The sequence below is a fragment of the Babylonia areolata genome, chromosome 28 (genome assembly GCF_041734735.1).
Source record: "Babylonia areolata isolate BAREFJ2019XMU chromosome 28, ASM4173473v1, whole genome shotgun sequence".
NCBI lineage: Eukaryota > Metazoa > Mollusca > Gastropoda > Neogastropoda > Buccinidae > Babylonia > Babylonia areolata.
The window spans coordinates 12,029,351-12,041,850 of NC_134903.1; the positions used below are offsets into that span (position 1 = coordinate 12,029,351).

At 44.5% G+C, this 12,500-nt stretch overlaps 1 protein-coding gene across 1 annotated transcript in view; it reads right to left on the reverse strand.

The window, feature by feature from the left end:
- Window positions 1–12,500, reverse strand: part of LOC143301792 (uncharacterized) — a 105,799-nt gene that overhangs the window by 68,377 nt on the left and 24,922 nt on the right. Inside the window, exons 4-9 of the mRNA XM_076616184.1 lie at window positions 10,327–10,592; window positions 8,414–8,566; window positions 7,200–7,410; window positions 3,828–3,994; window positions 2,952–3,071; window positions 1,691–1,882 (exon numbers count right to left, since the gene is read on the reverse strand). Coding sequence (XP_076472299.1) covers window positions 1,691–1,882; window positions 2,952–3,071; window positions 3,828–3,994; window positions 7,200–7,410; window positions 8,414–8,566; window positions 10,327–10,592 — 1,109 coding nt within the window. The remainder of the gene's footprint in view (window positions 1–1,690; window positions 1,883–2,951; window positions 3,072–3,827; window positions 3,995–7,199; window positions 7,411–8,413; window positions 8,567–10,326; window positions 10,593–12,500) is intronic.

Consider the following 12,500-nt stretch of genomic DNA (forward strand, 5'->3'; position numbering starts at 1 on the left):
GAAAGTGAAAGTAAGGCATTTGGGGAGAGAGGTCTTCCTTCTCTGTGAGAATCTGACAATGAAAGTAAGGTATTTGAGGGAGAGGTCTTCCTTCTCTGCCAGAATCTGAATGTGAAAGTAGGGCATTTGGGGAGAGAGGTCTTCCGTCTACACAATAATCTGAAAGTGAAAGTAAGGCATTTGGAGAGAGAGGTCTTCCTTCTCCGAAAGAATCTGAAAGTGAAAGTAAGGCATTAGGTGGGAGAGGTCCTCCTTCTCTGAAAGAAATCTGAAAAAGAAAGTAAGGCATTGGTGGAGAGAGCTCTTCCCTCTCCACAATAATCTGAAAGTGAGACCCAGAAATGCTAACTCCTGTCAAGTGTTTGTAGGAACAGTCAGGAAATTTGGTAGGAACATTTTGAATTTTTTGGTAGGAACACTCCAACTCAGAGCCACATCAGCAAACGTACATTTTTTCTACAAGGCATACAAACACTTGGGCCTACCTGCAACACAGTGCAACTGCTATAATAATTAAGCTGACTGGACGTCCATGGTGGCGGTCAGCTCTGACTTTACCCCGCTCAGCACCTCATCATCATCATCATCATCATCATCATCATAACCATCCTTTACTTTCTGCATCTCCCTGCTGACCGCATCCAGGGTGGCGGTCAGCTCTGACTTTTCCTTGCTGAGGACGTTATCACCATCACTATGACTTCTTCTTCTTCTTCTGCGTTCGTGGGCTGCAACTCCCACATTCACTCGTATGCACAGGAGTGGGCTTTTACGTGTATGACCGTTTTTACCCCGCCATGTAGGCAGCCATACTCCGTTTTCGGGGGTGTGCATGCTGGGTATGTTCTTGTTTCCATAACCCACTGAACGCTGACATGGATTACAGGATCTTTAATGTGCGTATTTGATCTTCTGCTTGCATATAGACACGAAGGGGGTTCAGGCTCTAGCAGGTCTGCACATATGTTGACCTGGGAGATCGTAAAAATCTCCACCCTTCACCCACCAAGCGCCATCACCGTGATTCGAACCCGGGACTCTCAGATTGAAAGTCCAACGCTTTAACCACTCGGCTATTGCGCCCATCATCACAATGACTATTTTCAATCTTATCATCATCATAACCATCACAACCATCCTTACTTTCTGCATCTCTCTGCGGACTGCATCCAGGGTGGCAGTCAGCTCTGACTTTTCCTGCTCAGCACGTCATCATCATCATTGTAATCATTATCATCATAATCATAATCATCAGCAGCAGCAGCAGCAGCAGCAATATTTGTATTTGTATTTCTTTTTATCACAACAGATTTCTCTGTGTGAAATTTGGACTGCTCTCCCCAGCGCCACCCAATTTTTTGTATTTTTTCCTGCGTGCAGTTTTATTTGTTTTTTCTATCAAAGTGGATTTTTCTACAGAATTTTGCCAGGAACAACCCTTTTGTTGCTGTGGGTTCTTTTACGTATGCTAAGTGCATGCTGCACACGGGACATCGGTTTATCGTCTCATCCGAATGACTAGCGTCCAGACCACCACTCAAGGTCTAGTGGAGGGGAAGAAAATATCGGCGGCGGAGCCGTGATTCGAACCAGCGCGCTCAGATTTCTTGCTTCCTAGGCGGACGCGTTACCTCTAGGCCATCACTCCACACCATATTATCATTATTACCATCATCATCATCATCCTTACTTTGTGCATCTCCCTACGGACTCCGTCCAACGTTGAGGTCAGCTCTGACTTTTCACCGCTCAGCACGTCCACCAGGTCCTGTAGGGCTGCAATGCGCTTCACCTCCTCCCTCAGCAGGCTGGTCTCCCCTTCCTGGGCCCGGTACCTCAGAGTTGTCTGCTCCTCCTGCTTCTTGGACTCCTCTGCTGCTGTCTGCAGTGTCAAAAGTTTCTAAATGCTTGAACCATTTTGGCTGTGCCAAGATTTCTTTTTTTTTCTTTTTTTTTAAGAAGAAGATTCATGAATTTGGAAGAAAGAAAAAGAAAAAGAAGTATAAACATAAAGAATTAAAAAAAAAAAAAAAAAGGTAAAAACATAAAGAATAAACTTCATATAACACAACTGGCCATAACCAGAAGAACAATATTCAGGTCTTAAGAACTGCAATGAAAACACTGCAGTGATGATGGTGATGATGACAATAATCACACAGACATGACAGACACAAACACGCACACATACACACATACACAAACACACAGATGAATTCCCCCTCTCTGCGCCACCACCCCACCATCCCCCAAAAAACTTCCTTTACATTGCACCATTCCCTTCACCTACTCACACACAGGTTTCCAACCCTCTTGCATCTACACACACACACACACACACACACAGACACCACAGCCCTCCCCCACCCCACACTAAACCGTTCCCTATACCCAACCATCCACCGTTCTTACCCCCCCTACCTCCACACACTCATCACCACCACCACTACCCCCAACCCCCACACTTCTCCTCACACCCCAAACACACACACACACACACACACACACACACGCGCGCGCGCGCGCACCACCACCACCACCACCACTACCCCCAACCCCCACATCATCACCACCACCACTACCCCCAACCCCCACACTTCTCCTCCCTGCTCAAACCCCAAACACACACACACACACACACACACCACCACCACCACCACCACCACCACCACTACCCCCAATCCCCACACTTCTCCTCTCTACTCAAACCCCAAACACACACACACACACACACACACACACACACACACACACACACAACACTATCCTCCCCAACCCCTCCATTTCTCCCCTCCCACCTGCCTCCACACACACACACACACACACACACTCGCACGCACATCACTACCCCTCCCCCCCAAACAACTCCCCTGCCACCCCAAACCTCCCCCCCCCCACCCTCCCCCAACACCCCCCGCCCCCCTTCGCCCCCCAAACCCCCCTTTCCCAACCTCAGCTTCGTCCAGCTGTGTTTCCAGCTCCTCCACTTCCTGCCTGAGGTTTTTGTTCTTCATCTGCAGCTGTTGTATCGTGACCTGCAGCTTCTCACTGCCCTCGTTCGCCTTCTTCACCTGCGTGATAATTATGATGACCAGAGTGATGAGGATGATGAGGATGATGTTAACAACAACAATACTGCTAATGTGTGTATTTTCGCCATGAGCACGATATAAGCTCAGGCTTGTTGTTGCTCAAGTCTTCTTAATTGAACGCTGTATTGCACCTTGTTTCTTGATATTAAAAAAAAAAAAAATGTTAAAAAAAAAAAATACTGCTATCACCGCTACCAGTACTGCTACTACTACTGCTACTGCTGCTGCAACTACTACAAATAATGATGATAATGATGTACACACCCCCACATACACATACAAGCACACCAGACACTTGCATATATATATTCCATCAAATTTCTAGCTTTTCTTAATGCATACTCACATCAGTGCACACACACATACACGCATGCATGCACACACACACACATACACACAAACACACACACACCTATCCACCCTTACACCTATCCCCCTCACACACAAACACACACACCCACACAAATATACACACACTCACACACACGTATCCACCCTTACACCTCACACACACACACACACACACACACACACACACACACACACTCAAACATACCCCCCTACTCACACACACACACAAACACACACACACAGTCACACATACCCACACCTACCCCCCCACACCAACTCCCACAAACACCCCCCTCATACACACGCACACCCACACAAACACCCCCCAACTCACCCCTCCCTCCCCACACTCACACACTCATCCACACCCAAGCACAGCCTAACCTGCTCCTCCATCGCCTCTTTCTGGTCGCGGAGGGCGCGGATCTGCGAGCGAAGCTGGATCATCTCCCCTTCCAACTTGGTCTTGTCCTCAATCACCTTGCGCAGCGCCACGTCGTGAGGGGAGCGAAGCGGGCTGGACGGGCGGGCGTGCACCGGAGTGCTGCAACCTGATGATGCCATAACTGCTGCCGTTATGAGTGGTGAGGAATGTATTTGGGTGTGTGTGTGTGTGTGTGTGTGTGTGTGTGTGTGTGTGTGTGTGTGTGTGTGTGTTAGGGGAGCGAAGCGGGCTGGACGGGCGGGCGTGCACCGGAGTGCTGCAACCTGATGATGCCATAACTGCTGCCGTTATGAGTGGTGAGGAATGTATTTGGGTGTGTGTGTGTGTGTGTGTTAGGGGAGCGAAGCGGGCTGGACGGGCGGGCAGGCACCAGAGTGCTGCAACCTGATGATGCCGTAATTATTGCCAATACCCCCCCCCCACCCCCCGAAAACAGAGTATAGCCACCTACATGGCAGGGTGAAAAAACGGTCATACATGTCTTCTTCTTCTTCTGCATTCGAGGGCTGCAACTCCCATGTTCACTCGTATATACGCGAGTGGTCTTTTATGTGTATGACCGTTTTTAACCCGCCATGTAGGCAGCCATACTCCGCTTTCGGGGGGGTGCATGCTGGGTATGTTCTTGTTTCTATAATCCACCAAACGCTTACATGGATTACAGGATCTTTAACGTGCGTGTTTGATCTTCTGCTTGCGTATACACACGAAGGGGGTTCAGGCACTAGCAGGTCTGCACATATGTTGACCTGGGAGATTGGAAAAATCTCCACCCTTTACCCACCAGGCGCCGTAACTGTGATTTGAACCCGGGACCCTCAGATTGAAAGTCCAATGCTTTAACCATTCGGCTATTGCGCTTGTCAGTCATACATGTAAAAGCCCACTTGTGTACATAAGAGTGAATGAGGGAGTTGCAGCCCACGAACGAAGAAAAGGAAGAGAATAGAACAGAAAAGAATAGAATATGTCTTTATTATCAAGTGTACTGAGGTCACAAGGACTATTGGGAGAGGGAGGGGGGGGGGGATAGCACATAAAAAGGTACAAACATAAATTGAAAAATCAATCACAAACACAGATACAGTAGAATTATGGACACATACATGTGCATATCAATATAAGAACTTGTGCATGCACAAACACCCCAATGATGGCCTGGAGGTAACGCGTCCGCCTAGGAAGCGAGAGAATCTGATTGCGCTGGTTCGAATCACGGCTCAGCCGCCAATATTTTCTCCCCCTCCACTAGACCTTGAGTGGTGGTCTGGACGCTAGTCATTCAGATGAGACGATAAACCGAGGTCCTGTGTGCAGCATGCACTTAGCGCACGTAAAAGAATCCACGGCAACAAATGGGCTGCTCCTGGCAAAATTCTGTCGAAAAATCCACTTTGATAGGAAAAACAAATAAAACTGCACGCAGGAAAAAATACAAAAAAAATTGGTGGTGTTGTAGTATACTGACACACTCTCCCTCGTGAGAGCAGCCCGAATTTCATACAGAGAAATCTGTCGTGATTAAAATACACACACACACACAAACACACACACGCACACACACACACACACACACACACAATGCACACACACACACTCACACACGTTTGAACATAAGCCGCACATAACATATGGATGGGGCTGATATGAGTGCCAATATGAGTGGTGAGGCATGTTTTTTTCAGGGTGAGTATGTGTTGTGAGTGAATGTGAGGCCGAAAATTACAGCAACTGCAGAGATGCCAACCCATGTCAAGTGTTTGTAGGAACAATCAGGAAATTTGGTAGGAGCACTCTGAATTTGGTAGAAACATTCTGAATTTGGTAGGAGCACTCTGAATTTGGTAGGAACATTCTGAATTTGGTAGGAACACTCTGATTTTGGTAGAAACATTCTGAATTTGGTAGAAACACTCTGAATTTGGTAGGAACACTCTGAATTTGGTAGGAATACTCTGATTTTGGTAGAAACATTCTGAATTTGGTAGGAACACTCTGAATTTGGTAGGAACATTCTGAATTTGGTAAAAACACTCTGAATTTGGTAGGAACATTCTGGATTTGGTAGGAACACTCTGAATTTGGTAGGAACATTCTGAATTTGGTAGGAATACTCTGAATTTGGTAGGAACACTCTGAATTTGGTAGGAATACTCTGAATTTGGTAGGAACATTCTGAATTTGGTAGGAACACTCTGAATTTGGTAGGAACATTCTGAATTTGGTAGGAACTTGGTAGAAACACTCTGAATTTGGTAGAAACACTGAATTTGGTAGGAACACTCTGAATTTGGTAGAAACACTGAATTTGGTAGGAACACTCTGAATTTGGTAGGAACACTCTGAATTTGGTAGAAACACTCTGAACTTGGTGGGAACATTCTGAATTTGGTAGGAACATTCTGAATTTGGTAGGAACACTCTGAATTTGGTAGGAACTTAGTAGAAACACTCTGAATTTGGTAGAAACACTGAATTTGGTAGGAACACTCTGAATTTGGTAGAAACACTGAATTTGGTAGGAACACTCTGAATTTGGTAGAAACACTGAATTTGGTAGGAACACTCTGAATTTGGTAGGAACACTCTGAATTTGGTAGGAACACTGAATTTGGTAGGAACACTCTGAATTTGGTGGAAACACTCTGAATTTGGTAGGAACACTGAATTTGGTAGGAACACTGAATTTGGTAGGAACACTGAATTTGGTGGAAACACTCAGTCTCCAAGCCACATCAGCAATCCACAAGGCACAGACGCGGTCTGATCGAGACGCAACTTGATATAGCCACCTTCCCTCTTGTTCGGGCTAAAGGTTAAGCTGATTGGTCCACTCAATGCTGTTTCAATGTAAACATGCATGCGATTAGCTCAGCATCTTCATGTGAGACCAAGGTTAGTAGTGACTGCCCTGGCCTCGTGATCAACAGGTCTCCAGCGTCCCAGTAATATTACAACAGGAAAGCAAGTGACCATGCTGTGGTCGAAAATGAACTTGTTGGAACAATTTTGACGTTGGTGTAACATAGGAACAAACTGCGATTGAGCGTAACAAAATACGGTAAAATTGTAACAGTTGGTATCTCTGCAAGATAAGTCTGGAGCGTCTGGGTAATGTTACGACAGGAAAGCATGTGACCATGCTATGTAGTCAAAAATTAACTCGTTGGAACAACTTTGACGTTGGCGTAACGTCGGAACAAACTGCGATGGAGTGTAACAAAACACAGTGAAATCTTAACAGCTGGCATGTCTGTGCCTTGTAGGTACAAAAATTACAGCAAATGTTTCACAACATCCATGACACCTACTTTCACGGGAGGAGTCCTTCCAGGAGTCCCTCTCCGCCTCCATCTCCTCCTTCTCTCTCTCCAGGAGGGCCACTCTTTCCGCCAGCGCCTTCTTCTCCTTGAGGGCTACGTCCCGCTCTTTCTCCATCTCCTCCCGCTCCTCTTCCAGGATGTCCTGCTCTTCGTTCTGCTCCTGCTTCAGGCGTTCAATCTGTTTCTCCAGCTGTATGCTCTGTGGACAGAAAGGTCTGTTCTTTTATCCTTGAAAATGAAGTATGGCTGCCTACATGGCGGGGTAAAAACGGTCATACATGTAAAAGCCCACTCATGTATATTCGAGTGAACGTGGGAGTTGAAGCCCATGAACAAAGAAAAAGAAGAAGTAGTTTGTTCTTTTTCTTGTTGGGGTTTTTGTTTTTGTTTTTTTTATTATAGTTTGGTATCCGTCTTTGCCGCTGAACACTCAGCTTATATCACAGATTGACAAAAGCTCACTGCTGGGCCTACAGCAAAGTGAGAGCTGTATGATCAATGGTTTCTCCGTTGCAATGGGAATTCATATACAGCTTAGCGTTTTGCGCTGGACAATGACTCCCAAACTAGCAGGCAAGATTACAATTGCTCTTCCTAGCTTTTGAAGGCTATTGAAGTTGGCTGTTGGGGACCATCCCAATGTCCACTGTCCAAAAGCCCTTTTGGCTGAGAGAGGGAGGATTTGAATTGGGCAAGACACACTCCACAATAATCAAATTCTACCCAGATAGTTAGGATAGCAGCTGCATCCACTGCTGTTGTGATGGTCATAGTCATCATCGAAAATGAAAACACAAATACACAAACTTTATTGTCTATACTTTGGAACAGAGATTTTCTTTTTGTGTCCAACACAAAAAGAAAACAGCAAACAACTAAAACAAATGAAAAATAAAAAGATAATTTGAATGGCACCAAATGGAAATAGCTATATATACAAATATGCAGATTACTGAAATTCTCATGCCCCTCCAAAATTACATAATATACCCCAACTTTTCTGTGCACTGCACCTCTGAAGCTCCTCCTCCAGTTTTGTGTTCTGCTCCATAAGGGCTAACACCTCCCTCCTCCTCCCAACACCTCCATCCCGCACCCCTCCCCCTAACATCCTCCTAACACACACACACACACACACACACACACATCCACACACACACAGCCCCCCCCCCACACACACACACACACACACAGCCCCACACCTTTCTGTGTGCCTGTTGCAGGTCCTCCTCCAGCTTGGCGTTTTCCTCCATGAGGGCCGACACCTCCTCCTCGTGCTCCTTCCTCACCACCTCCCTCTGGCTGCTGGAACGCTCCCGCTCCTCGTTCAGCGCTTCTTCAAACTCCTTGCGCTCCTGTCATCACAGTCATTCAAACTCCTTCATTACACTCCTGTTATTAAAACTCCTTCCTTACGTTCCAATATTCACAGTCATTCAAATTCTTTCATCGCGCTCATGTTATTAAAACTCCTTCCTTACGCTCCAGTCATCACAGTCATTCAAACTCTTTACGCTCCTGTCGCCACTGCCATTAAATCTCCTTACACTCCTGTTGTCACAGTCATTCAAACAAGACACTGTATGCTCCTGTCATTAAAACTCCTTACACTCCTGTCATTAAAATTCCTTACACTCCTGTCATCACAGTCATTCAAACTCCTTCATTACTCTCCTGTTACTTAAACTCCTTCCTTACACTCCCATCACCACAGTCATTCCAACTCCTTACACTCCTGTTGTCACAGTCATTCAAACAAAACTATGTATGCTCCTGTCATTAACACTCTTTGCACTCCTGTCATCACAGTCATTCAAACTCCATTATGTTCCTGTCATTAAAACTCCTTACGCTACTGTTATCACAGTCGTTAAAACTCCTTACACTCCTGCCATCAAAACTCCTTATGCTCCTGTTGCCACAGTCATTCAAACTCCTTCATTACGCTCCTGTCATCACAGTCATTCAAACTCCTTCATTACGCTCCTGTCATTAAAACTCCTTCCTTGCGCTCCATTCATCAGTCATTCAAACTCATTTATTATGCTCCTGTTATCAAAACTACAACCTTACACTCCAGTCATCACAGTAATTCAAACTCCTTACACTCCTGTTGCCAATGTCATTAAAACTCCTTACACTCCTGTCATTAAAACTCCTTACGCTCCTGACAGTCATTCAAACAAAACTCCATATGCTCCTGTCATTAACACTCCTGTCATCACAGTCATTCAAACTCCTTACGCTCCTGTTGCCACTGTCATTAAAACTCCTTACGCTCCTATCGTCAAAGTCATTCAAACAAAACTCTTTACGCTCATGTCATCATATTCTTTCAAACTCCTTACGCTCCTATCATCACAGTCATTCAAACTCCTTACAATCCTATCGGCACAGTCATTCAAACTCCTTACACTCCATCAAACTCCTTACACTCCTATTGGCACACTCATTCAAACTCTTTACACTCCATCAAACTCCTTACACTCCTATCGTCACAGTCATTCAAACTCCTTACACTCCTATCGGCACAGTCATTCAAACTCCTTACACTCCTATTGGCACACTCATTCAAACTCCTTACACTCCATCAAACTCCTTACACTCCTATCGGCACAGTCATTCAAACTCCTTACACTCCTATCGTTAGTCATTCATCCTTATGCTCCTGTCATTCAAAAGCCTTACATTACTGTCATTAAAACTCCTTACGCTCCTGTTGTCACAGTCATTCAAACAAAACTCTGTATGCTCCTGTCATTAGAACTCCTTACGCTCCTGTTGTCACAGTCATTCAAACAAAACTCTGAATGCTCCTGTCATTAAAAATCCTTGCGCTCCTGTCGTGAGAGTCAATCAAACCCCTTCATTACGCTCCTGTTATTAAAACTCCTTCCTTACGTTCCAGTCGTCATAGTCATTCAAACTCCTTACGCTCATGTCATTAAAAATCCTTGCACTCCTGTCGTCACAGTCATTCAAACCCCTTCATTACGCTCCTGTTATTAAAACTCCTTCCTTACGATCCAGTCGTCACAGTCATTCAAACCCCTTGCGCTCCAGTCGTCACAGTCATTCGCAACATCATCCACCCACCTCTCCCCCACCCCCTCACCTGTTCCAGAATCTCCTTCAGCTCCTGCGACTCCCTGCCTCCCGTGACGTCCTGACGGTCATGTGATCTCTCACCGTCAGCCGCTGATTGGCCGACAAGAGAGGCGGAGGCGGAGGCAGAAGCAGAAGCCGTGGCGCCATCTAGCTGGTCCAGAAGCCGCGCTCGTTCCACCAGGAGGTAGGCCACCTGCTCGCTGGGCGTTGCCGTGGCGATCTCCCCCAGGCCTTGTTCCGTCAGCATTTCGGACGCTTCTTTCTGGACCTGACCTGTTAGGCGTTGAAACAGTTTCAGTTTCTCAAGGAGGTGTCACTGCGTTTGGACAAATCCATATATACCACACCACATCTGCTACAACACGCAGATGCCTGACAGCAGCATAACCCAACACGCTTGTCAGGCCTTGAGTGCATGCTTATACAGTTCTGTACCTATGAGAGTGGACTTCCTTTTACATGATTTTGACAGAGGACAACACTCTCGTTGCCTTGGGTTCTTTTTCAGTGCGCCAAGTGCGTGCTGTACACGGGACCTTGGTTTATCGTCTCATCCAAGAGACTAGATGCTCAGTTTGATTTTCCAGACAAACTTGGGAGAAAGGGAGACAGTGGGATTCGAACCAACACCTGACGGGCGCAATAGCCGAGTGGTTAAAGCATTGGACTGTCAATCTGAGGGTCCCGGGTTCGAATCACGGTTCGAATCGCCTGGTGGGTAAAGGGTGGAGATTTTTCTGATCTCCCAGGTCAACATATGTGCAGACCTGCTTGTGCCTGAACCCCCTTCGTGTGTACATGCAAGAAGATTAAATACGCACGTTAAAGATCCTGTAATCCATGTCAGCATTCAGTGGGTTATGGAAACAAGAACATGCCCAGCATGCACACCCCCGAAAACGGAGTATGGCTGCCTATATGGTGGGGTAAAAACGGTCATACATGTAAAAGCCCACTCGTGTGCATACGCGTGAACACAGAAGAAGAAGAAGAACCCACACCCTCACTGACTCTCTGTATTGGCAGCTGAGCGTCTTAACCATTCAGCCACCTTCTCCTTTTGTTGGGAAAGGAGTAGAACGTACATGAAGTTATTCAGAAAATAAGTGAATAAATAACATGTTTTTTCTTACATAAATCAACAGCACGTTTGTTAAGTTACTAATTCATTAGATAAATACATAAATAGCATGTTTGTTAAATTCTGGACCTGGCCTGTTAGTGTTGGAACATAAATAAAATGTTAGTTTAGTTATTCATAAAATAAACAAATAAACACACAATATGCGTGTTCACAAATAAATCAATAGCATGTTTGTTAAGTTACTAATATATATATATATACATAAGTAGCAAGTCTGTTAAATTACTGACATGACTGGTCATAAACAAATCAATAACATGATTGTTAAGTTACTAATATATTAAATGAATACATAAATAGCCTGTTTGTTAAATTATTGACATGTTTGTTCTTAAATAAATCAATAACATGTTTGTTAAGTTACTAATTCTTTTTTTCTTTTTTTAAGTGCATAAACAGCGTGTTTGTTAAATTACTAACATGTTCATTCATAAGTAAATCAATAACATGTTTGTTAAGTTACTAATACATCAAATGAATATAGATATAGCATGTTTCTCAAGTTATTCACAAAATAAATTCATTGTTCCATCAGCACATCTGACGTTTCTTTCTGGACCTGGCCTATGAGCATTGTAACATGAATAAAACCTTTGTTAAGTTGTTAATAAAAGATATAAATAAATAACCTCTTTGTTCATGAATAAGTCAATAACATGTTTGTTAAGTTACTAATCCATTAAATAAATACATTAAAACTTGATTTACACATGAACAAACGTGTTATTTATTTATCTATTTTATGAATAACTTAACAAAGGTTTTATTTGTGCGTACATGTTTGTGTGTGTGTGTGTGTCTGTGTGTGAGATATATATATATATATATATATATATATATATATATATATATATATATATATATACACATACATAGAGAGAGAGAGAGAGAGAGAGAGAGTTGGGGGTTGTTTACTGGAAAGATGTGTGTATATATGTTTGTCTCTGTGTGTATGTGTGAGTGAGAGAGAGAGAGAGAGAGAGAGAGAGAGAGAGAGAGAGAGAGAGTTTGTGTGTGTTTTTGTGTTTGGCGGTTGC